The sequence below is a fragment of the Galeopterus variegatus genome, unplaced genomic scaffold (genome assembly GCF_000696425.1).
Source record: "Galeopterus variegatus unplaced genomic scaffold, G_variegatus-3.0.2 Scaffold674, whole genome shotgun sequence".
Classification (NCBI taxonomy): Eukaryota; Metazoa; Chordata; class Mammalia; order Dermoptera; family Cynocephalidae; genus Galeopterus; species Galeopterus variegatus.
In genome coordinates, this window is record NW_007726785.1 from 446722 (window position 1) to 473382 (window position 26661).

Sequence of the window (26661 nt, forward strand, 5' to 3'; positions counted from 1 at the left end):
CCCCAAACCCCTGAGCTAAGTGAAAAGCCTTTTTTTTTTTTTTTTTTTTTTTGCTTTTTTTTTTTTCTTTTAGCCAGAAGGCAAAGGAAAGCGACTTCCTGAGGTATACTGCATGGTTAGTCGCCTAGGCTGCTTCAATCTTTTTTCAAAGGTGAGTGGAGAATGGGCCGTATGAAAAGTAGTGTTCTTTCTGAGCACTGAGGAAGTTTTTGTTGCTGATGACTTCACTAGCCAATGTTAAGTGGCATAGACTTTAACATATTACTTGAGAAGGCTCCCCCTTAGTAGATTAGGAACCACAGGCCTGAAGGCGTAATCTTAGATCTCTAATTCAGCTGCTGTTGCTGCATAACCCTCATTTTGGTTTGCTAAAACTTCTAGCTTAAAGGAGAACATAGCCTGAAGCTTATCTTGTTTCATGTCTTTCCTAGACCCTAATTTCAGGATATCATTGTCAGTATCACCTTCTTTGTCTCTCCCTTAGTGAAATGAAAAGGGACTCCTATTTAAAAATAAATTGATTTATGTTAGTAACTTTTCTTTTCCTGGAAGTATAAAATACCCCTAAGAGATATGATGCTTTAATGAACTTGTATTGGTTGTAGAAGCTTATCTATCTTAAATTCTATTTGTGTGATTTTCTAGTTCATACACCAAGGTTGGCAGTTCCTATAATAGGATTCTTTTATGTTTTTGAACTGAGTTCATAATAACATATTTTGTGTGTGTAGATTCTGGATGAAGTAGAGAAGAGAAGAGAAATGTCTCCAGCCCTTGTTTACCCATTCATGCAAAGTGTCATGGAAGCTCCTTTCCCAGCTCCTGGACGCACCATCACAGTTAAGAGCTACCTCCCTGGGGCTGGAGATGGGGTAAGTTAGCTCATTTTGAAAAGGTTTTATAGCCACCAAAAGCAGGCCTCATGTTAATAGGCAGAATTTCTAGACCCCTAAGGGCATAGTTTTCCCTTTTTCATAAACTGTGAAGAATATGTTTTATTTCCATAAAGCATTGGAGAAATACCCAATTGATCTGTGAGATAGTTGATTCTAGACCCAGGACCCAGAGATTTTCTACCATACATAGATAGAGCCCCTTTGTAATGACAATTTCAATGTGATAAAGATTATATATACTATTGTCAGATGGGATAAAAGATTTTACTAGAAATTCTCAGCACAAAAATAAGCTATTGGGCTGGGCCGGCCCGGTGGCGCACTGGAGAGTGTGCCTCTTGGGAGCGCGGCGGTGCTCCCGCCGAGGGTTCGGATCCCATGTGGAGACCGGTTCCCACTCACTGGCTGAGCGCGGTGCGGGCGCAACACCGAGGGTTTCGATCCCGTTGCAGGTCAGTAAAAAAGACAAAAAGAAAAAAAAAAATAAGCTATTGGGTCTGGGGGTTAGTGTAAGCAGCTTCACAAACTCTTCGTAGTAGACGTTCTTTCCTGAATTTAACTTGTAAAAGGGTGACAGGATCTGTTAGTGTTGTCACTGGGGATTGTTTTCCATCATCAGCTCCCCTGATTCAAATTCTTGAATTGCAGTCAATTGAACTCTGCCGACCACTAGATTCCCGGTTGGAACATGTTGATTTTGAATGTCTCTTTAAGTGCCTCAGTGTGTGTCATCTCATTCGCGTCTGTGCCTCTCTCCTTTTGGAGCGAAGGGTAATCTTTGTTGCCAATAGCTTAAGGTAAGAAATAAGTGAAATATGTAACTTCATACTAGTATTTTACTTGTTCTTACTATTTTTAAATTTGAGCATTTTTTTTAAAAAAAGTAGGTTCGGTCTGTTAATTACCTAATGCTATAGTAACATGGATAGTTACAAATGGTAAATAATTAAAAAGCCATTTGCATTAGGCCATAACAATGACTTTTTTGGGTTGTAATAAATTTTCATTTTAAATGCATTTTACTTAAACTGTTGTTAAAATTTTTATTGCTTTTCTAAGTACACACTAATTTTTAGCATGATAAATTATGGAGAAGAGTGGTATTGAAGTTAAACATTTTTTCAATAAATTAAGTTAAAAATGTTAATTAAATGTTTAATATTAATAAGTATTTATGGAGTTGTTAATCTGTGATCACTAACCAGCATTAATTTGTAATTCTTTAACATAATGTCTGAAATGCTCTTTCTGTGTTACTGTGTATGTGACACTATTTGCTTTCTCTGCTGGCTAGCACCCTGTCCAAATGTGGCCATGCTGTGGTAGCCACACTGTATCCATTCACCTGGCAACATACCTACATCCCAGTCCTACCAGCATCTATGATCGACATTGTGTGCTCACCTACTCCGTTCCTTATTGGAATCCTGTCTTGCTCCTTATCACAGCTCCAGGACCTACCCATTGAAGAGGTGAGATGGAAGAAATGGTACCTATGGGAAATACTGGAGCACTGACAAATGAAAATAAGTCATCTTTAATAGCGGTGAAATTATTTTTAATTATTATTAGTATAATAACTATTATTAATATGTTATCATTTTTTGGTATCTTTTTATTAAAATGAGAAAAATTCTATAGTACACGAGTCCACAATTGTGTCTCATTTGCAGTATTAACCATAGGTTCATTCTTGTATTATTCTAAAGGGTAGGGGTTTTTGTTTTGTTTTTTTTTTAAGTCAAACACAAAAACTACTCCGAGATAACTTAAAAAATTGTTTCAGATATAACGCACATATAGCTTAAGCGCCCAAAACAAAATGTACAGCTTAGTGAATATCACAGAATAAACACTTACATAACCAGCATTGGAATGGAACATTACAGCAGTGGAATCAGTGCCAGCGCCTTAGAAATCTGCATGATGTCTCCTTCTAATCTCTGTTCCCTTCCCCATCCCCCACAAAAGGTAACCACTATCTTGACTTTCGTGGTATTCATTTACATGTTTTACTTTATAGTTTTACCCCCTAGGCATGCATCCCTAAACAATTTAATTCAGCTTTGCCTGGTTTTAAGCTTGATATAAATGGACTCATATATATATTTTTTGTCTGGCTTCTTTTGCTCAACATTAAGTCTGTAAGATTCATCTATGTTGATGAGTTTAACAGTAGTTTGGTCATTCTAATTGTGTACTGTATTCCGTTGTGTGAATGTTCCACAGTTTCTCTTCCATTCTACAGTTGATAAACATTTGAGTTGTTTCCAACTTGGGATTATTATGAATAATTCTGCTATACATATTTGTATTCATGACCTTTTGTGTACACACATGCATGCAGTTCTGTGGATATATACTTGGAAATTGAATTGCTGGGTCATAGGGTAAGCATATTTTCAACTTTAGCAAATAAAGTCAAATTGTTTTCCAAAGTAGTTTTGCCAGTTTAAACTCCCTCCAACAGTATATGAGAGTTCCTGTTGGTCCACATCCTTGCCAACACAACTATCACCATTTTGTGTAATTTAGCCTATCTGGTGGGTGTGTAGTGGTACTCTCATTGTGGTTTAATTTGCATTCTTTGATTACTGTTGAGGTTAAGATCCTTCTATATGGTTATCAGCCATTTGAATATCATCTTTTGTAAAATTTGTTGTCTGTCTTTCCACTGCATTGTTTACCGTCTTACTGATTTGTAAGATGAATTTTTATTTTCTGGATACCAAGAACTTTGTTTGTGGCTTGCCTTTTCATTTTCAAAACTGGTATTTTTTAATACACTGAGGTTCTTAATTTTAATGTGATTAACATTATCAATCTTTTCCTTTATGGCTAGTGTTTTTTGTGAGATGCTTAAGTTTTTCTTTACATTAACATCTTGAAGAAATCCTCCTACATTATCTCCTAGCACCTTTATTATTCTGCCTTTAACTTTTGGTTTTGATTCCACCTGAGACTTGATTTTTTTGTGTATAATGTAAGGTAGAGGTTGTTTCCTTTTTTTTTTCATATGGATAACCACCTGCTATCCTTTCATATGGATAACTACATGCTAGTACCGCCTATTAAAAAGACTGTTCTTCCCCACTGCTATGCTGTGTTAACGTTTTTTTAAAAAAACTTATTTAGGAAGATTTCAAACATACGTAAAAGTAAACAAGAGTGAAATGAATCCTCACGTGTCAGTCACCCTACTTTAATACTTACAAAGTTATGGCCAATCTTTATCCTTACCCATTCCTCTCTCTTGTAATATTTTGAAGAATATCCCAACACGTAATTTTATCTATAAATATTACAATATGAATCTCTATAAGGGCATTTTTAAACATAACCGTAATATCATTATTATACCTAAAATTTAGTAATTCCTTAATATCAGCAAAATCCAGTGTTCAAATATCCAGTTGTCTCATAAACTTTTAGTAATTTGTTTCAATCAGGTCCCAGATAACATCCACACATTGCATTTGGTTGATATATTTCTTAAGTCTCTTTTAATCTGTAGGAGTGCATGCCATCATTTTTTTTTTTACTTGCAGTTTATTTGTTGTTGCGTTGATGGGTTAAATTTTAAATGAGCTACAATTTCGAGTTACTTTTGTTTAAAACTATTCCCGAAAGAATCAAAAAACCATTCCTGATCCAGCAGTGCCTAATGTATGTGTCTGTGAATGTCTCTGGTTGAACTTGCCTGGCTCCTTTATTCCATAGGTGCTGATAGTAGATCTCTGTGCAGACAAGTTCTTACAGGAGGTGAGTGACAAAGGAGGTGATTATATAATGTTAGGATATAAAGGTCTCTCTGTAGATAATTGAACAGAAAATATGTGAAAGTACTTAGAGAAGATGACTCAGGCAAGACTTTTAGTTCATACACATACTTGAATTGGCACTGTGGCCAATCATACAAGATTGACCTGAAGAATCTGGCTTGGGTTTTTAGCTGTCTGTCCCAGAGAAGGAAGGAGGAAACAATAAATGTCATTCTCAAAAGAGGTACCGCTCCCTTCAACTTCAGATGGGGTGATATATAAGCCTCTAATTTAATTAAATTTAAAAGGCATTTATTAAGCACTGATTATTTCTAGATATTTTGCTAGGCAGTCAGAATCTAAAGATGAGAAAGGGCCTGGCCGGTTAGTTCAGTTTGTTAGAGTACAGCCTTATAACACCAAGGTCACAGGTTTGGATCCCTGTAATGGCCAGAAAGTAAAATGAAATAAAGATGAGTAAGACACAATTTGAGCCCTCAGGCTAATGGGGGGAAGCAGACATACACAAAAAGTTTTAGGAATGTTATAATAGAAATTTGTACAAGAAACAGTAGGGGCAAAAAAAGAAATGATTATTCTGGATATTAAAGTGGAAAGGAAGAGTTATTAAAGCCTTCTCAGAGCAACCCTCTGGATGTATGTAACCTCTATATAGATCTAAGCACTGAAACAGAGTGAGAAGAATTTTTCCCATGACTTTGTCTTTTTTTAAAATCAATTAGCTCATCACATTTGAAATGCCATTTATTTGGGGATGATCTTTGTAATATAGCATAAGACTTGTAGATGAGAGATATTTGGTAGAAAGGTGCCAGAAAATTTTACAAAGTATATTACTTATTTTTTAAAATATAGGGCTTGGCTGTTTAGCTCAGTTAGAACATGGTGCTGATAACATCAAGGTCCAGGGTTCAATCCCTGTACCACCCAGCCACCCCCCCCCAAAAAATATATATATATATATTTAAAATATATATGCCATAAACATCATAGATTCTACTCCATATAGGGAAGGAAACTTGAGACTGACTCTTCAGCCAAAATAAATACAAAGTCACCTTTGGAATTTTGGGGGTATACCTAGTGTATGTTTGAGACTTTCTCCCTTGATTCTCATACGAAATCTCAATTTTTTTCTCTTAAGGTATCTGATGAGGATGAGATTCTACCACCTAAACTTCAGGCTGCCCTGATGCAGATTTTGGAAGAAAGAAATGAAATTTTGGCTCAGGAGCAGAATTTTTCACAAGGTATGAGACAAATGGACCAAGGACTTAAGATTGAGGCAGTAAATATTTACTGAATGCCCAGCACACTGCTAAAGGATATACAAAAATAATATTAGATTGCCTATACCTATGAGCTTCCTTGCTAATTCTTAATATACCAGGCCCCCTTCTATTTCAGAACTTTTGCGCTGACTCAATTACATTTACAGAATGCTTTTCCCCTAGATAGCCACGTGACTTCTGTCCTTCTGAACGTCCATGCTCAAATGTCACTTTCTCTCTGAGGCCTTTCCTGACTGTCCTTTTTTTTTTTTTCCTTTTTGTCTTTTTTCGTGTCCGGCAACGGATCGCAACCCTCAGTGTCGTGCCCATACCAGACCAGGACCGGCAACGGGATCGCAACCCTCAGTGTTGCACCTGCACCTCGCTCAGCCAGTGAGCGGGAACCGGTCTGTATATGGGATCCGAACCCTCGGCGGGAGCGCCGCCGCACTCCCAAGCGGCGCACTGTAGTAGTGCGCCACCGGGCCGGCCCCTGACTGTCCTTTTTAATAATTGTACCCATTCCCCTAGCACTCCCTCTCCTCTTCCCCTTGCCTTATTTTCCTTCATGGCACTTATCACCATCTGATGTGTTAGAATGTAAGTTCCATGACAACAGTGATTTTGTTGTGTTCTCTATCTCCAGTACTTCAAACAGTATTCAGGAAGTACATACTCAATAAGTATTTTCTGAATAAATGGGCAAATAATATTTATTGGGTGATTTTTCTATACCAGGCATTACGCTAAGCACTTAGGATATATTTTATTTCATCCTTGTGAAATAATCCTTCACAATATCCTTATGAAGCAGGTTCATTAATCCCGATTTTACAGATGAGAAAACTAAGTCTCCTTACTAATGGGGAACATTAGGGAAGAAGCATATTTAGAGGAGGAATAAAAAGTTAAGCTTTGGATATTTAGCTTAAGTTACCTATTGGATGTTCAATAACTAGCAGACATCCAACTGGCGATGTTACGTAGGCATTTCTATACATGAATTGGGGATTCAGAGAAAAGATTTGGGCTAAAGACATACATTTAGAAATTTCTATTTTAACCAAATCCAAAGGTTCAAAAATAAAAGTAAGAAAGAAATTGCTGTTTTAAAGTTGTGAGGCCAGATAAAGTGACCCTACAAAGTGAGTGTAGGTAGAAAATAACAAAGATTTAAAGTTTGATCTTTGGGTTGATTGGGAATGGTGTGTGGGGTTAGATTTCCAACGTTTGGAGGTTGGGAAGAAGAGAAGGATCCAGCAAAGGAGACTAATAGGAGCAGCTAGTGAAATAGGAGAAAAACCAGGAGACTGTGTATGTAGAAAACCAGGAATGTCACATTACAGAAGCTGAGTAAAGAAAATATTTCATGAAGAAAAGAGTAGATTGTCTATAGCTACACAAAGAGGTCAAATAAGATGAAGACTGAGGATTGACCAGAGGATCTGACGATAGGAAGGGCTCTGGAGATCTTGATAAAAGCAGATTCAGTGGAATGGTAGGAAGAGAGTGAAACTGAAGAGGGTTCAAGAGAGAATTGGAGTGCCGTTCAGCTGATTGTAAAATTTAAATGGAAATACAAAGAGCCAAGAATAGCTAAGACATTCTTGAAAAAGAACAAGATTGAAGAGCTTTATTACTAGACAGCAAGATTTATTATGAAGTCATAATAATTAAGATAGTTTGGTTTGGTGCAGAAACAAATACAGCAGTGGAAAGAATAGAGAGTGCACATACATAAGGAAAGTTGATTTGTGTTAGCACCAGTGCTGAATATCAGTGGAAAAAGTATGAACCACTGAATAAATGATACTAGGAGAATTTGATCTTCCATAAGAAAAGAAATGAATATGGATCTACACCTCACACTATACACAAAATTAATTTGAGTGGATTTGAAGACTTACTTTTAAAAACGTTTTTAAAAAAATAGAAGAAAATATTTTTATGTCCTTAAAACAGTGACGAGTTCTTAAAAATATGGCATAAAGAATACAAACCATAAATGAAAAGATCAATTAATTTGACTATGTTAAATTTAAAAAATTTCTTTTCATCAAGGGATACCATAGAAAAGAACTAAAAAACAAGCTACAAACTAGGTGAAAACATTTTCAACAAATATAACTAACAAAGGAATAGTGTCTGGATTTTTTTTTTTTTTTTAAGAAAACTCCTACAAATCAAGAGAAGATAAACAACCCAGTAGAAAAATGGAGAAAAGATATGAATAAACATTCATAGAAAAGGAAACATGAAAGGCTTATAAACATAGGAAGAGATGTGCAACCTCATCAAAATCAAAGAAACATAAATTAAAATCACAGTGTGGTACCATTTTTTATACCTACCATACTGGCAAGGCAAAAGTCTGACAATATCAGGCATTATTGAGAATGTGTAAATTAGTTCAACTGCTTTGGTAAAACAAGTTGGCATTATCTGGTAAAGTTAAAGGTGTAAATATCCTATAACCCAACTATTTCATTTTCAGATATATGTCCTAGAGAATCTCTTGCACATGGTCATTAGGACATAAGTACAGTAATTTTTATAATGGCAATGTATGTGATAAGCAAAAACTAAAAACAACCCAAATGTCCACTGACAGGAGAATACAAGGGTACTTCAAAAAGTTCATGGAAAGATTTGTATAATCTCATAATTCCATTTTTCCACGAATTTTTGAAGTACCCCTCTATAGCACTAAAAATGAATCTTAAAAACATATTGGATAAAGTAGTGAGTTGCAGAATAACATACTGTTCTATGTAAGAATAATATAATGTTCTATATAATGTCCAAAGACATACAAAAGCTAACAATATGTTGTTGGCATTACATACATGTGTAGTGAAAGGATAATGTAAGCAAGGGAGTGATAAATACAAAATTCCAAATAATGGTCACCCTCCTTGGAGAGTAGAGAAGAATACCATTGAGAAGGAGTCACACAGGGAGCTGATGAGATACTAGTAATGTTATGTTTCTAAGCTTTATAGTGGGTACTTGGGTATTCATTTCACTGCTGACCTTATGAAATATTTTGACAAGTAAAAGAATATGTAAAGTATATACATTAAAACAAACAAAGAATGGGAGAGAAGTTATAGAAAAATATAAACGTAAAAAGGAAGAGAACAAGATGTAAGAAAGTGGATATAACAGGTACAGACAATTCTGGCAAGAAACTTTGCCACAAAGTAGAGGAAAAATGGGGCAGTAACTGGAAGGGATGGGAGAGTAGGATAAAAGTTTTGAAGATGAATGCAGCGATGGACCAGCTGCAGAAGGGAAGAGATGAGAAAGAAGTCTGTTGGACAAAATATAACAAAAACCTAGATTGCAGTCAAAATGTAATGTAGAAGACACCTTAGAAATCACCTAATCAGCCCCACTTCCTACACAGATATGGACAGGCAACGAGAGGTAAAGTGAGCTACCCATTATGATACAGCTACTTTACGGTAAAATTCTGACTAAACCTAAGTCCCTGATTCCCAGTCCGGGGGGCGGAGCCCATGGAAAAGAGCAAGAGATATTGTGAAGAGGAAAAAAAGTCTATTTGGATACAGAGGGAAAAGGAAGAGTCTAAGTTAAATCTGAGCTTTGACCATGGGACCTAGAAGACAATATATTTTAGTGTATTATAGTGGTTGGGAATCACCTGATTTGGGAGTCCAACATCTCTACTTACTAGATGGGATGACCCTACAGAACTTTGATCATTTGGAGTCTCAGTTTCCCCAGCTGTAAAAGAGAAATAATGATACCTACCTAATTGGATTATTATGTTTGTAATGTACTTGATACAGTTCCTGACATATCTTAAGCACTCAATAAATTATTATTTTTGGGCCGAGCCCGTGGTGCACTCAGGAGAGTGCGGCGCTGGGAGTGCAGCGACGCTCCCCCTGCGAGTTCGGATCCTATATAGGAATGGCTGGTGCGCTCACTGGCTGAGCGCGGTGTGGGCAACACCACACCAAGGGTTGCGATCCCCTTACCGGTCACAAAAAAGACAAAAAATAAATAAATAATTGATTATTTTTTACAGAATAATCATGGTGCAATATGAAGTACGAGAGTTGAAGAGAAAACTGATATGGTGGGGAAATATAATGAATTTGGTTTTAGACTTGATGTGGTGACTTTTAGACAAGTGGAATTTATGTGCTAATTAGACAGTCAAATGATGCTCACCCGTAGGTAGCCTGAAAATGTACAAGGTAAAATATCAGAGCTGGAAATGTAAGCCTGGGAATTATCAACATAACCTGCACTGTCTCTGTGCCAATTAACCCTTTAAGGAAGGGAACATTAAAGAAGTGGTCTGATGACCATGCTAAGAAAGAGGGAAAAAAAGGAAAGAGAAAAACAAATGCTTGGTCATAAAGGCAGGAAGGGAATCAGGCTATCAGGAGAGCATGAAGTTGTGGGAAATGAGAGAAATGAGGAGGTGGTCAACACAAATGCAGCATAGAATTTAAGGAAGATAAAAATAGAAAAACAGATTAAATTTGGCTAGTTCTCACTTGGTAGCCTTTGAAAGAACAGTTACCATGAAATCATAGATGTGCAGGCCAGGCTGCAAGATGTAATAAGAATGTGTGTGGGAAGAAAATGAAGGTAAGGATATAAGCCATTTGCTTCTTGCAAGTCATGGAGAGTGCAAGAAGTGAAGAATGAACATTCCTACATTTATTCTCAGTCCTTTAATCTATGATTTCCATCACCAGAGCTGGTGTTCCCAGATACACAAAACTTAGGGGATTTTTTTCTTTTCCTTCTTTTTTTCTTTCATTTTTAACAGATGTGACACTCAACTCTCTGGTGTCTGAAGCGTTTGTCAGATTTTTTGTGGAGCTGGTAGGACATTATTCTTTGAATATGACTGTCACTAAACATGGGGAGCGTGTATTCCTAAGGGAGCCATTCCGTAAGTCCCACACCTCCCGAAGTGTACGCCACTTCCTGGATCTCTTTATGGAGACTCAGATGTTTGCAGGATTCGTCCAGGACCGAGAGCTTCGGAAAAGCGGGGTTAAAGGTCAGTTTCCATCATAAAATTATCCCTCTCTACTTAGTGATTACTTCAAAGGTTTGAATATAATATAAACAAAAAATAGTATAAAGCTATAAGGTCTCAAAATCTGAGTTTATTATAGGACATTTATTTTGCAATATTGTTTTAGCCATGGAAATAAATTGCTAATGAGCACAGAGTTTTATTTAATTAATTTCCAGTCTTAAGTGTTGGACAGTTTCACCGACATGAATTTTCCTTGTAGGTTTGTTTGAGGTTCGGGCCCTCCAGTATTTGGAAACAATTCCTGAGTCTGAGCCCAGTGGGGTGAATAGAATTTTGCGGAGTCTTGGTGAGTTGCTGTGTTTTCCTGTTAGATAAATGCAGCTGGAAAAGCTGTGCAGTAAGCGGGCCTCATCATTAAGTCTTTATAATCAGATCCGCAATACAGCCTCAAGTAGGCTGAGCAGAAACCATTACCCTAGTTCCAAAGCGTTTCGGAGAAAAAGAAGTCTCTTTCTCAGCGGTTGGGATTCTCTATCAGAGTGGTCTATGGGGCTCTTTCCCTCAGGTGAAGCTCCTTAAACTATCCCTTCATGATATAAATTTGCATGTCATGATTATTAATCTTTTCTAGGTCACATCCCTTGGATAATCTTATAAAAACTGTGGTCATTTTTCCCAGAAAAATGTACTTAACAGCATACAGATAAATTTTACATATGACTTTAGGGTGTTCATGGATCCCCTGAAGCCTATCCTTTGACTCCAGATTTAAAACACCTGGTTTAGAGGGATTCTGAGGCAAAAGAGAACTTCTTAAAAATCTAATTTGACACTTCATAAAGAAACAGTTTATGATTTTTCAATTAAACATTGATATAAAAGATCAGTGGTGTAGCTAGCCTAAAACAATGAAGAACCTATATTCTGTGGTATTTATGTTGGTCTTTGAAATATATACCTCTAAGTAGGCCCTCTCCGTAACTAACTGAAAGACCATAGACAAATTATGCCTTGGGCTGTTATTTCATTTTTTGTTTTTTGTGTGTTTTGGCACAAAAGTCCCCAGCACAGGGATCCAAACCCTTTACCTTGTATTAACCAAGTGAACTAACAAGCCAGCACCATCTTCATACTGTGGGGTTAGATTAGATCAGTAGTTCCCATCTCTGACTGCCTATTTTAATCTCTGGGAAGGTTAAAGTCTTTTTTCCTCTGGGCTCCAGGAAATCTCTGGGGAGCAAGCCTGGTAATTTAACCTACTGGTTTTAGGGTTGAAAACCACTGGATTAGATGATGTCTGAATTCTTTTCTACCTCAACAATTAGACACTTAGGGAGAGGGTTGGTGTTTAACACGTCAACAGATAACTTGAGATGGCAGTTTAACTCTTGGGATATTGTGAATGACTAGATTGTTAATCCCTTGCCTCAGATAATGTACAGTAAATAAAAATGAATCTAGAATTCACTCTACCTTTCTTTCCCTTTAGGAAGTAAAATGAAATTTCTGCACAAGAAGTGAAATCTTTGATTGACTGTCTCCATCCTAAATAGAACAGAAAGTGCCAAAGGAAATATTTTCCCAAGGGTCAGGATGCCTTGAAGTATTCTACAAAAATCCTTGAATTTTTAAAAGGTTAAAGAGCCACTCAGGCTCTCAGAGGAGGAGTCTCCTGTTGCTGCTGTATTAATTACTGGAGAATTGTTGGGAGTAGTCTGGAACCAGTGCTCTCTTTACTTTCTATTTCTTTTACAGTGGCCTTTTCTATTTGATTCTTGGACTCAGTCTCTGTTTTTTGTGCTTAGTATATGAAGGCAGCTGTCTTTTACGAGGGAAAGGCCTGTTGGTGTTGCATTTATAAAACAGCTCAAAGATGAGTGTAATGAGAGAAAGGTTGAGTTTAAAGTACTAGACAGGCATTATAGAAGTAGAGAACACTAGCCTAACACACATAATTCTCATCACTGAAATATCATGGCAGCTTTAAACCCATAAGCTGTTTGAGCTGGGCTAAGGAATATACTCATCATATATCTCCTTTTTTGTGTGTGTGGCTGGCCAGGATGGGGATCCGAACCCTTGACCTTGGTGTTATCAGCACCAAGCTCTACCGAGTGAGCTAACAGGTCAGCCCCTCATTTTTTTGTCTAATGTTCTATCTAGGGAATCTCACTTATGTGGAAGCTCTGTTTGCACTGTTATTGAGTACCTTATAAAAGTGACATCTTGCAGCTCCTCCTCCACATTGTGTGGCATTAAAGTAGCTTGTCCCTCACGTGTCAACATTAAGCTTTGCTGAATCATAGCTAATAGGAAAATGTCCTTTCAAGGGCATGGGAACTACCTTTTTTTTTAGTGTCCACCATGTGCCACGTACTGTGGTACATGTATGTATGTTACCTTATTGAATACTTTAAGTCAACTTTATGAGATATATATTTACATCTCCAATTTACTAATGAAGAAACTGGAATTCAAAGACGTTCAATAACTTGCTGAAAGTTATACAACAGAGACAAAACTGAAGCCAGGACTTTTATGAATACAGAGAAAGTTGGTTAGCCCTACAGATGGAAATTTGAAATCTGTAGGATTATACCTATTTTAAAAGTTTTCTATTGTGTACCAGAGCTACCTCTCAGCTCTGAGGAAAAGAAACTTTATATAGGTGCCTACCTGAGATTCTTTTTTTATTCCCCTAGAATTGTTGGAATTTTTGCCCTAATTGGACTCAGAATATGAACATTTCCTGAGCATACACCACTTAATCATCCAGAGCCTTAATATCTAAAGTAGTAGTACTGATTGGAAAGAGGAATTTGTCAGTGATGGTGCAATTTTCATTGGTAAATGTTATAGCAAATGTCAGTTTGTTTTCTCCTTCTCCTGCTAATGGTTTTAACTGGCATACAAAATATTCAAACTTACAAAATCTTGTAAGTTGTATTGTGATACAATTTATTGACACTGTTGTCATTACAACCCATTCTGGTGTGCATGAATGAGTCTGAAGCAGACACCATATAATATTGGTGCTGTGTAATATAATTCCTACAAATGCGTGGTCCAGGGAACACAACTGAGCCTATGTCTTTTTTTAAACACTGATTAAGCAGCTAACCCCAAAGGGGCTCTTATGAGACACCTCCCTATTTTGTCTCTTGTTACACTCCAGTCCTGAGGGAACAATTTGTAATTGGGTGTTTTTAACATGGTACCCCCATGTTACCCCACTCTGGTGGATCTTGGTTATCCCCTGTGAGAAAACCTTTGCTTCAGGGATGGGAATCTTACTTTATTCCTGCAATCTGAAGCTGCTTCCTTTCCTTAGGTCTGTTGTATTTTGTTTTTGTAAAGTATTACGAATTCTGGACATGTCTGTAAAGGAATTGCTGAAGATTTGTATGAATGTTGTTTACAGATCTTTTAATGAATAAACATAAAAATTCCACAAATTTCTTGGAGAATTGCTTAAGATATAAAGATCTTTTACTTCACTCAAATCTATAGTTAACACATGTACCTAGTGATAAATTAGATAATCCGAATCGATCTTTAGACTAACCAGGCTTAATAACCGTGACCAGCATTTCCAGGCTCTTCGCAGACCAAACCTGGATCTAGACTGCACATATAGTCCGACGACCTTATTTGGTCTTTGCCTGCTTAGTCAAAGGGAAGCTGCTTACTCTGGGAGCCACGTAGCAGAGAAGGTACACTGGCAGTAGCTTGAGTGGTTGGAGGCAATGAGGAGCTCTATTCTATTACCCTCAGTCTTGAGAATAAAATAATTGGGTTTTACATACGCCCTAAAGGCAAAATGACAGTATTTTTTTAAAGTTGGGGGTGGTGCACAGTTATCAATCACCCTCTGGGGGGCGATAAAGGTTCCTTTCGTTATGGAGCTACTAAGGCTTCGCAATTTTTATTGAAGACTGACGTCCGTTTCTAGAGCCCGGAAAATAACTGTTACTTATAATGCAAAGATTCACAGGCCGCCGACAACGAAGGATAGTGGGGGTACAACAAGTTAGTACAAAAGGCGAGAAGCCCCGCACAAACGCAAACGGGGAGAAGTTTAAGGGGACAAGGTGGACGGTTAGGGGAGTAAGCCGAGGTGGGAAACCAGTTTCTCTTTCCCCGCCAAATCCTACAGCCAGTTCCCTCCAAGAGTTTTAAGGGGCTGCTCTTCCAGGGATTGACGTCCTGGAGAAAACGAAAAGGCCCAACTCCACCAAACTCCTACCACTGGAAGGCAAAAAGGTGCAGCAAGGCCGGCACAGGAAGTTAACTCTCCGTTTACTCTCGGAATCCAGGACGTGACGTCACTTCCGCCCACTACAAAACAGTCCGGCAGTTTCCAGCGGCCGGGCGTGCGTGCCTTCAGAATTACAACTGGGCATGCGCCGGGATCAGTACGCAGGCGATGTGGGTTATATTAGGGTCGAGCGCAGGCGTAATTAAGTGCGACTGACCCTGCGCAGACTCAGAAAACTCAGGCGAACCAAAGATCCCCAGAATGGCGGGCACTGGGTTGGTGGCCGGAGAGGTTGTAGTGGATGCCCTGCCGTATTTTGATCAGGGTTATGAAGCTCCTGGTGTGCGGGAAGCGGTGAGTGAGGGGGTGTCTGTGTAGCTGACTCGGCGATCGCTGGCCCAGTATCGGACGAAGCACGTTACAATTTGCCGCCCCTACCTTGGCCCTTGTTCTTGTTCTTAGGCTGCGGCGCTGGTGGAGGAGGAAACTCGCAGATACCGACCTACTAAGAACTACCTGAGCTACCTGACGGCTCCAGATTATTCTGCTTTTGAAGTAAGCGTGATGTCTTGAGCCCAGATTATGAACGAGGATCCCTACGAACCTTTATTTTGGATTGAGAGCTTTAACTGCGTAAAAGTGAATTTTAAATTCCAGCCGTAACGACTGCTTGCTTGGTTACTACTTATCAGTCCTTTAGGCACCAGTCTATTGAAAACAGCTAGATAGATGAGTCGCCTCCGAGTTCTTATTCTGAGACCCGTAGGACTTTCTGGGGCTCCGTGAACTCTCTCACTTAGTGCAAAAAATTTTGTGTACTTTTTTTGAGATAGGGTCCATGCGTAAATTCTCACAGAGATCCTCTACTTTCTAAGGTCCACTGTAGCAAGTGATGTAGGGTTTTTCAGTGTACGTTATATAAGCCTAACTACCTTGGCTCTTTGGAACCGCTGAGGACGGCTTTTGTATCAAAATCTAGGTGTCTACCGAATGTACGTGAATGACTGAATGGACAAACCACATCTAAGTACAGTTTAAATGTTGAACCCGGAAGTGCACCCAAGATACTAGTTAGGGTCTAATCAGCTAAATGAAATGTAAAATGTCATTTCTAAATAATTGGATTCTGTTAAGCAGTTCCGTACATACATGTTTGGGGTTTTCCCCCCCGTTATACATAACTACTTATTTATGAAAGGATTGTGTTATTAAAAGGCAGTATTTATATTGAAGTTACATTTTATATCGATTACAAAAAAAATGTGGTATTTCTCTTTCTGTGCTTGGCTTATTTCACTGAATTTAATTTTCTCTCAGTTCATCCATGTTGCTGCAAATGGCAGAATTTCATTCTTTTTTATGGCAGAGTAGTATTCCATTGTCAGCCGATGGACATTTAGGTTAGTTCCAACACTTGGCATTGTAAATAGAGCTGTGATAAACAGGGGAGTGCAGGTATCCCTTTGACATGATGATTTCCATTCCTTTAGGTATATACCCAGCAGTTTTCCCATGCTTTTCCTAACTATTGTTTCCTAAATATAGATGTTACCACATTAAGAACTAAGTATAGTAATGCTTCCTCATTGGACTGATTTCTCAGCCGATGGACATTTAGGTTAGTTCCAACACTTGGCATTGTAAATAGAGCTGTGATAAACAGGGGAGTGCAGGTATCCCTTTGACATGATGATTTCCATTCCTTTAGGTATATACCCAGCAGTTTTCCCATGCTTTTCCTAACTATTGTTTCCTAAATATAGATGTTACCACATTAAGAACTAAGTATAGTAATGCTTCCTCATTGGACTGATTTCTGAAGGTTTCAGATAACTGCAGTTAGACTTTTAAATACTTTAACCAGTTTTTCCCCCTCTCTTAAATACAACATGCTTTCTACCTTTATAATTAGTGTACTGGATATCTAAACCTTTCTTTTTCTTTCTTGTTGGTGGCTGACCAGCATGAGGATCTGACCCTTGCTTTTGGTGTTTTATTTAACCCTTTTTTTTTTTTTTTAATATTTAACTCTTTCTTAATAACAGTTGCTAAAATGTACCAGGCTCACTATCTCACTCAGTCCACAGAACAACCCTATGAACTATTTATGTATTATGCCCATTTTTTAGATGGGAAAACTATGGCTTTGAGAAGCTGTCTAATTGAACAAGTCCTTCTTCAAACTGCCTTTGAAACTACTCTTCCATTAATTCATTTAACAACTATTTGTCAAGATCAATTCTTTTTTTTTTTTTTTTTTAAAAGATGACTGGATCTTAACCCTTGACTTGGTGTTATCAGCACCACGCTCACCCAGTGAGCTAACTGGCCATCCCTATATGGGATCCGAACCCGTAGCCTTGGTGTTATTAGCACCAAACTCTCCTGAGTGAGCCATGGGCCAGCCCTATGAAGATCAATTCTATGTGCTGGGTATTTGGGAATAGGATAGGCAAAGTTCATACTCTCATGGACCTTGCACTCTAGATAAATATATCAGAAATCAGATTATTGATAAATGCTATACAGAGAAATTAGTGACGTGATAGAGTGACTGGGTGACTACTCAACTACTTAGTTGAGGAAGGCCTATCTAAGCTGAAATGAGACTCCATGAGCAGGGACCTTTTCTGTCCTTTTTATTACCTAGAAAGGTACCTGGCACACAATAGGCACCCATTTATTTAGCATTGAATATATGAAGACTTTCTAAGGCAGTTTTATTTAATGAATGCTTACTGTGTGCCCATAATACCTAGAGTTCTTTTCATGACTTAGCTCTGTGAATGCTGGCCCAGTCTTTGGAGGTAGTTGAGCTAAAATTCTAGATAGGTCGCTTACTGACCATGTGAGTTAGGAAAGGGTTCCTATGTTACATGGCTCAAGTCTATTTGTACTGCATGTTTGTATTTTCTGTCTCATCTAATCGTTAGTTGTTACTCCTTATCTGTCACTGTGCATAGCCTTCTAACTAGAATGCCCTGGCTTTCTGAAGGAAACTAGATAACCACATTTTCTTAGAGTTGCGTGTAATTCAGCAATAGCCCCCAAAAGGCTTTCTCCACCAAGAAATGCTTCATGTAAAACTTTTAAACAGGAATAGGGGCTTATATGGGCTTCCCGAAGGCTTTTCTGCTTACTTGTTAGTCTAATTGTTAGTATAGTTGAAGCCCTCAGAAAATTGAAATTACCTGGAATAACCAAAGTACAGTATTACTATAAATGAATATTTTACTTAAGCAGTTCTTTATACTCAGGGTAGGAAATGTACAGACCAGAAATGGGATAGGTTATTGGCTGAAACATTGGATCTAAAGAGGCACAGCTATACTACATTTTTTTAAAAACAGTAAAATTGCTAGAGCAAATAGCAGAACGAATTCTTTTTGCCCCTTCCCCCCTTCGTTCTTTCTGAAGAGCAACATGTGAAAATAGCAGGCAGGACCAAAGAGAAAATATAGGTTTAGGCTCATAGCCCTGAAGCAAATTATTTTATGTCTCTAAGTACTCTCCTCTTTTCCTCCATTCCCAATGAGTACTTACGTCCACAGTTCTCAACACTGGCTTTGCTTTATAATCAACTGGTGAGTTAAAAACCAAAAATTATAATCATGTCCAGCCTTCACCTCAGACCAATTAAGTGGGAATTGGGGAGACAGGTGAAATGTGGCTGGGATTAGAATTATTGTCAAAGCTCCCTGTCTTAGTCTGTTTTTTGTTGCTATAACTGAATACCTGAGACTGGATAAATTATAAAGGACTTTTTTGGGAATCCAAGGTCAAGAGCTACATATGGTGAGGGCCTTCTTACGGGTGGGGACTCTGCAATGTCTCAAGGCGGTACAGGGCATCACATGGCGTGTCTGTGGTGGTGGGGGAGAGGGGCATGGGAGAGAACCAAACTGGCTTTTATAGCAGACCCACTGTAATAACTAATCCACTCCCATTTTAATCTATTAATCCATGACTGTATTTATCCATTCATGATGGCTCTGCCCTCATGACTCAGTCAACTCGTAAAGGTCCCACCTCTTAATACTGTTACATTGGGGATTAAGTTTCAACATGAGTTTTGGAGGGGACAGACACTCAAACCTTAGCACTCCCCAGCTGATTCTAATATACTGCTAGAATTGAGAACTGTGATGTAGGATTAATCCTCTTCTCTATGGGCTCCTTTATATGTGCCACCTTTCTTGCCTAAACTGAGTATGGAATTAAAGTGTGTGTGTGTGTTCTCTAGATCCTAGAGAACATTTCCCAGAGAAAAATTGGGGGAAAGGAAATGACCCATTATAATGGGTAGTATAAAGTATAAGTACCTGAGTAAGTTCATGTTTTGTGGTGGCTGTTAATTTCAATTTGTTAGTATGATCTTAGAAATAATTCTCTCTGATTTATACATCAGACTGACATAATGAGAAATGAATTTGAAAGACTGGCTGCTCGACAACCAATTGAGTTACTCAGTATGAAACGGTAAGAATATTAAAATGGAAATTAAAATTTAGTTTGTAGTAATTCATTAATAATGAGCTGAGTTTTATGAAGAGTGTATTTGCTGCCTATATTGGGAAAGGGGCATGAGAGAGAACCAAACTGGCTTTTATAACAGACCCACTGTATTAACTAACCCACTCCCATGTTAATCTATTAATCCATGACTGGATATATCCATTCATGACAGCTGTGTTGAAGGAGTAGGTAGTAGGAAGAGAGAGAATAGAGTGGGGTCAAAATACAAAGAATTACCATATCACTTCCCATTTTTTCTCTAGAGGGGGTGTGGGTACATTGGTGGATGGATAGGTGTAGAAGTATTCTTTAGTAACATTTAATAACTAGTATAATAGTCCTTTATATGAATATAGTATAGCTTACTTAACCAGTTCACATTGAAATGAACCATTTTTTATTACTGTATGTAATGGCACTAAATCTTATTTGTAGATCGATTTTTTTTTTCCTTAGGATAAATAGGTTTCTTATTATTATTGCAAGGTTTGTGTCTTACTTTCAGTCTTCTGCCGTTTTTACAGTGTGCATAGACCCATGGGGCATTCTCTTGAGAGGAGGGATATTGGCTTGGTGGGATATGTGGTTTTATTTTATTTTATTGTTTGATTTTAGATATGAGCTTCCAGCTCCTTCCTCGGGTCAGAAAAATGACATTACTGCATGGCAAGAATGTGTAAACAATTCTATGGCTCAGTTAGAGCATCAAGCAGTTCGAATTGAGAATCTGGAACTAATGTCGCAGCATGGGTGTAATGCCTGGAAAGTATATAATGAGTAAGAAGCTTTCCTTCCTTTAAAACCCATCCCACCCAAAGCTTTAATATTTTTAAAAAGTGTGGGAGTAGGGAAGGGGAAGTGGAATAAAAATAATATAGCTAGACTTTGACTTGGGATCATGTCCTAGAACTGCAACCCATATGAAAGGCCTATACTTTGAGGCCCACCTCAAAGTTCAAGAGCACTAAGGGGACATAAACCTAACTACTGCATTTATACTGTATTATCCTGTAAGAAAATGAGTGCTGGGGGGTCTGATTTACAGATCACCACTAGGTAGAGTGTAATTGTTAATGTGGGGATTGCTTATACAGTTGATTCTTGTTGTTCACGTGTTTTGTTCTTTAAAAGTCCCTCTGGATACTGAATTAGCAAATATTGTACCATTTCTCCTAGGGGAAATACGTACATGCTGCATGTATACAAGGGTACTTCAAAAAGTTTGTGGAAAAATGTAATTAAAAGACAATACAAATCTTTCCATGAACTTTTGAGACCCCTCATACATGAATATTTATATGTGTATATATGTACACACATACATATCTCACATAGATTAAAATCTTAAATCCTAAAAACAACTCATCCTGGTAGATTTTGTTTTCTTTACTTTATAAAAGACAAAACAAAGTTTAGAAGTGTACAGCGACTTGCTTGAGGTTGCCCCACTAACTGATGCCAGACTTGGAGCTTAAACTCCATCCCCTGGTCATTTCTGATTGAGAGCTGGAATAAGAAAGCAGAGCACCTCCTTGTTCAACCTCAGCTGGGAATCTGCATGCCCAGCCACCCAGATTTTTCACCACTGCACATGTCAATGAATGACTGTAAAACACTGCAAGTGGTGAATTTGAGGTTACAAATGAATTTGAGCAAGTGGGCAAATTCACAAGTACGGAATCCACAAATAATGAGAATCAAACTGTAAATAGAGAATTAACACCAGAAAGGATTTTGTTGCCAAAACAAGCCACTGCGATCCTGTTTCTGTTCCATGTAACTATTTTTAATATTTATTGTCTATCTAGAGTTTAATTTCCTTCTTTGTAAAATTTAATGATTAGATTACCTCTGTGGCCCCTGTGAACCCTAAAATCTCCTGAGTGCCTGTTAACAGTTTAAGGAAGAAAAGGCCAGTGAACTTCATGACTTGACTATATGTAAAACTCTTTGTTAGAGTGCATTTTCTGAAACATAACTATAAAAGCAAAACCACACAACCATAAATATCTTTTCTTAGATATTCAGAATTGTTTTAAATTTCTAAATCCGGAATATGAAAAGCTCTTCCAAGTTTGTTTTTTTGTGTGTGAATATATTGCAAGGGAAAAAAGTAAGAATGGGATGAGGGTGATTATGAAATTTAAAAGACAGATCAATCAAAAAAATGTATTTCACAAAGTGGAAAAATGTGAATTTTGTCCTCAGTAAGCTTTATCTAACTGAGATAAGAGTTCTACACTGAATAACCAGTAGTCCATTTTTGGCAGTATGGGGGCAAGTACTACATCGTGTGCTGTGCTCTATAAACTGAGCAATTCAGAGAAGGGACATTAAGAATGAGGGTCATTAAAGAAGGGTGAGATTTGAATGTTTAGAAGAGAGCAAGAAAAAAGAAAAACAGAACAGAGCAAAGAGAAACACTCCAGGAATGGAGGAGAACATAGATGCAGGAGAAAAAACATTAAACTGGAGAGAATATTGCTTTCAACTTCCCTGAAAACCTTTAATAATTCCCTATTACCTGCAAGGTAAGGTCCATACTGTTTAACATGGTATTCAAGGCCTTTCTATACCTCAATTGTAGACTTTCAATTCAGGCCAAACTAGTCCTCTGTCTGGTGATTATCATAAACCCTGTCTCTAGACCTTTACTCATGCCTTGCCTCCTGGAATGCCTTTACCTGTTCTACCCAAGTTCAGCTCATTTAAGGCTCAACTCTAATATGCTTACCTGTCTTCCCTGATTGAAATTCTGCCTCTAGTACTGTCTCTTCTGAATGACTGTGCTAATTACTATGCACATCACTTGTTTTCCATTTAATCACATAATGCTCTGTAGTGTTTAACTCCCTGACAAGGTCAAGGGTTCAGATCCCCATACCAGTTGGCTGAAAAAAAAAAAAAAAAAAAAAAAAAAAATTCCCTGAGTGTATTTTGTCTTCTCCAAATCCAGTGGACGCTTCTCCAGAGGAGGTATACTGTGTTTTACCAAAGTGAATTTAAGAGGGAGGATGGAGGACAACAAATAAACTAAGCTTTCAGGGAGACATAATACAAATGAAAGCTCCCTGTTAATGGTCAGAGGTCACGAATACAGCACTAAAATTAATAGTCTTCAGCATGAAGTGATTGTTGAAGCCAAGGAAAATGGGATGAGCTGAGGGAAAGCCTAGAAATGCACAGCTGTTTGAAGGCTGAATCATGAGAGAACTGCAGTTACTTCAAGGACACTAGTCAGTAGAGGTAGGAGAGTAAGTAACTCAAGGGAGCAGCAGAAAATTGGAGTCACAAAAGCCAGGAAAAAATATTAGAAATAGATTAAGAGGCTGGCCAGTTAGCTAAGTTGGTTAGAATGTGGTTCTGATAATACTAAGGTCTATGGTTTGATCCCTGTATTGGCCAGCCACTCCCCCAAAAAAGCACAGCAGGCCCAATGTGACTTAAATAGATACTAAAGTGATTGATCTGCTGCCCTAAGAGGAAATTGATCGGGCATGTGAATTATATCTCAGTAAAACTGTTGTTTAAATATTAAAAAGAGATTGAAATCTACTGTTGTATCACTTCTCTAATGATAGTCATCATGTTACTCTGTAGTGTTGAACTTTTCCCCTGTGCTAGTTAGAGTCAACTTGAAGTGAAACTCAAGGCTTCCACAATAGTTTCTTGTTAGCAGTACACAGGAGGAGAGAATGGCAAGATAAATGTAGATATAGAAATATAGAGATAAAAGGGGGTATACTCATATCAGATATTTTCCATCTTCTCTGTGAAAAGAAGTCATGATAGTTTAAGTGACGTAAGTATTCACAATGAAAGAAAGTATCAGTAAACTGCTTGGCTCTAGAGTTTAAAAGACCTGAAATAGAATCCAGTTCTGACACTTACCGGTGTTAACCTGGCCAAGTTACTTAACCTTTCTAAGCCTCAGTTTCCTCACATGTGGAATTGGTATAATAAATAATACCTACCTCAGAGATTCCAGTGAGAATTAAATTAGCTAATATTTTATGGAGTGTCTAACATAGTTCTTGACACAGAGAGCTCAGTAAATAACTACTATTTTTAACAGAAAAACTTGACTTTGAATCAACTAAATGGTTCACTTTTAGTAGATACTATTAGATTTTAATGTACCTTAGTCTGATTTTCCTCTTTTCCTGTTTAGAAATCTTGTTCATATGATTGAACATGCACAGAAAGAGCTTCAGAAGTTAAGGTAAGTTGTATTTTCCTGTTCTCTCAGAATAAAGTTTAGATGAAAGCTTAAAAAATAGAGAGAGGTAGGAAAAAGAAACTAATAAGACTACAGTCATATGAAACTAAACAATCCACTCTTTGTCCTGCATCTGGCACTAGGTTTGCCCGACCTGAGTGGAGGAAAAATAGGCCTGAGGTCTGAAAACATCTCTACCAGGCCATTCACAACTTGCAAGTCTACAGACATAAAAAAGTCACTTTTAAAAGGAGAAAAATTTGAAGAATAGCACATATAATCTGATTTATGTAAAAAACTAATCTCTACATACTCATACATATGTATGAAAGAGTCTGGAAGGGCACCCACCAAAAACTTAATAGTTACCAGGAAGGAGAAGTTCAAGGGAGGAGGGACTTCCAGTTTGTAATCTGTGTGTGTGCCTGTTTGTGTGTGTTTTTAATTTTCACAGTGAGCATGTTTTATGAAATTTTTAATTGGAAAATTATTGAAGAGAAGAAAGTAAATTCCTACAGTTAGTCTATAACTGTACATATCTGTTCTTCTCAAGAGATTAAAGATATCTCTTGTATTGATCATAGTTTTTTCTGTTGATTGTAGTCTTATGCTCAAATGTAGTTGGGTTGTATAAATAATTTTTTGTAGGAAACATATTCAAGATTTAAACTGGCAGCGAAAGAACATGCAACTCACTGCTGGATCTAAATTGAGAGAAATGGAGTCAAAGTGAGTATCTATAATTCCATCATCTTTTAAATTGCTTAGCCCATTCTGAGATCAAGATTCAATAATATAGTTTGAACAGTTTTCAAGTGGGATGCCACAGGTGTCAAAGAAATACTGTTTTTTGAATCCGCCCTTCACTGTCTTGTGCCCCTGTGAGGTGTAGGCTTGGAAAGCAACAAGAGAATTAAACAAGAATTAAACCACTGCTCAATGATCCTGGTCTCAGAGCACCCTGTTTTTAGTCCAGTACTTCTGGCTCTGAATAGGATTCTACCCGTATTCTCCTTTTATTTATTGTATTGTATTTATTTTTTGGCCAGCCACCAAATCGTGTTATTAGCACCATGTTCTAACCAACTGAGCTAAAAAAGGAAAAAACATTATCTATTTTTAAAAATCTTGTAAGAAGAGATTTCACTTTTCTTGATAATTTGTGCCTCAGTTTTTTTCCCTTTGTACATTTTATTTTTAAAATGTTCTTCTACATATAATCACAAACGTTTGTGTCACTTCTCTTTTCTTTTTTGCTTTGCTATTTCCCTACCCTTCCTCCCTTCCTTGCCCACACCATTCTCCTTGTTCCAGCCTCACCTGCACTTCCATGTTCACGTACATTGTGTTATCAATCTCTCATGCATCCTTTCACATCTTTCTTCAGGCTAATATAATCTTATAAGTGTAGATGTGTGTTTCTTTTTATTTTTCTTCCTAGAGATTTTTGGTGGAAAGGAGTAGGAGTCTCCTTGAATCTGTGGATTATTTTTTCAGTTCTAGAATTTTCTTCACCATCTTTCTATAACTATTTCTTCTGCCCTATTTTCCCTTTTTTGTTAATGCAATTAAATAACTATCCATCACTCTTTCCTGTCTCTTCTGTCATACTAAATCTTTCTTCTGTTTCTAATTTGCTTTTATTTATTATACTTCTTATTTTGAGATAATTGTAGATTCACACAGAGTTGTAAGAAATAATGGAGATCCTGTGTATCCTTTACCTACCTCCCCACAATTGTGCCTCAGTTTTTTAAAATACAAAGTTAAAAGTGAGGGTTAGTGGTATGGTCCTGAGTGAACATATATATACATTTAAAATAAAATCTTCTAAGAGAGATTTTACATTGAATAATTTTTTCTTTTCTTTTTTCCTTTTCTAGTTGGGTATCCCTTGTTAGTAAGAATTATGAGATTGAACGGACTATTGTGCAACTAGAAAATGAAATCTATCAAATTAAGCAGCAACATGGAGAGGCAAACAAAGAAAACATCCGCCAAGACTTCTGAAAGGACAGATTAGTTTTGTGGGAAGAAAGGAAGAAAAGTTAGGCTTTGACAGAGTATCAGTCATCTGTACTTTCTCTGAACTGTGAAGGACAAAAGCATGTCATGGACACCGTTGATGGTTAAATGTTTAGAAATTATAGAATGTGGGACTGTTAATTCTTTTTGTATGTCTTAGCAAAATAAAAATTTTCAACTTGGTGGTATTTTTACAGCCATAGGTATGATCTTATGATAGAAGAATAATATGTTTGGACCATATTTTGTATCCAAGGACCTTTATTTAAAGCTTTCAACATATACAAGAGGTTGGAAACTTTTGATTTATGCCTTTTTCTAATAAAGAAGTAGGTTTTTTTGTGTGTTGTTTTGTTTTTCTTTTCTTACAGTGGTATTTTATTATACGGATATATCATATTTTATTTAGCTAGTCCCCTACTTATAAGTATTTCAATTATTTTCTTTTTTTATAATTTTTTTCTTTATTATTAGCATATTCATTATTACAAATTGTAAATTTTTTTAATGACCTTTAAAGGAGTAAAGAGGTAGTTTTAAACACATTCTTGATTACCAAACAAAGCTTCAGAAATACCGTGGCTCCATATGACATCATCATCATCGTAAGTAACAGTTATATCAAGCTTAATATGTGCTGAACACTCTCTGGAGCACTTTAGG

The 26661-nt window shown here is 37.3% G+C and overlaps 2 protein-coding genes across 2 annotated transcripts in view; both read left to right on the forward strand.

Moving 5' to 3' along the window:
* Positions 1-14445, forward strand: part of DENND2C (DENN/MADD domain containing 2C) — a 34787-nt gene extending 20342 nt beyond the window's left edge. Inside the window, exons 10-18 of the mRNA XM_008571286.1 lie at positions 74-151; positions 732-872; positions 1545-1693; positions 2191-2368; positions 4617-4658; positions 5823-5928; positions 10763-10999; positions 11241-11327; positions 12471-14445. Coding sequence (XP_008569508.1) covers positions 74-151; positions 732-872; positions 1545-1693; positions 2191-2368; positions 4617-4658; positions 5823-5928; positions 10763-10999; positions 11241-11327; positions 12471-12502 — 1050 coding nt within the window. The 3' untranslated portion in view covers positions 12503-14445. The remainder of the gene's footprint in view (positions 1-73; positions 152-731; positions 873-1544; positions 1694-2190; positions 2369-4616; positions 4659-5822; positions 5929-10762; positions 11000-11240; positions 11328-12470) is intronic.
* Positions 14446-15456: 1011 nt separating this feature from the next.
* Positions 15457-26342, forward strand: BCAS2 (breast carcinoma amplified sequence 2). Its single transcript, XM_008571287.1, has 7 exons — positions 15457-15593; positions 15702-15794; positions 19648-19718; positions 20370-20531; positions 23926-23976; positions 24622-24702; positions 25857-26342. Exons 1-7 carry the CDS (start codon positions 15501-15503, stop codon positions 25981-25983), a joined length of 678 nt encoding a protein of 225 aa, XP_008569509.1. The 5' UTR covers positions 15457-15500; the 3' UTR covers positions 25984-26342.
* Positions 26343-26661: the final 319 nt, after the last annotated feature.

Excerpts from the sequence above, each read along its gene's own strand:
- BCAS2 (XM_008571287.1), top strand. The coding sequence starts at position 15,501 with ATGGCGGGCACTGGGTTGGTGGCCGGAGAGGTTGTAGTGGATGCCCTG. Across the intron at positions 15,795-19,647 it reads CAGATTATTCTGCTTTTGAA|ACTGACATAATGAGAAATGA; the intron begins GTAAGCGTGATG and ends TTTATACATCAG. Across the intron at positions 24,703-25,856 it reads TTGAGAGAAATGGAGTCAAA|TTGGGTATCCCTTGTTAGTA; the intron begins GTGAGTATCTAT and ends TTCCTTTTCTAG.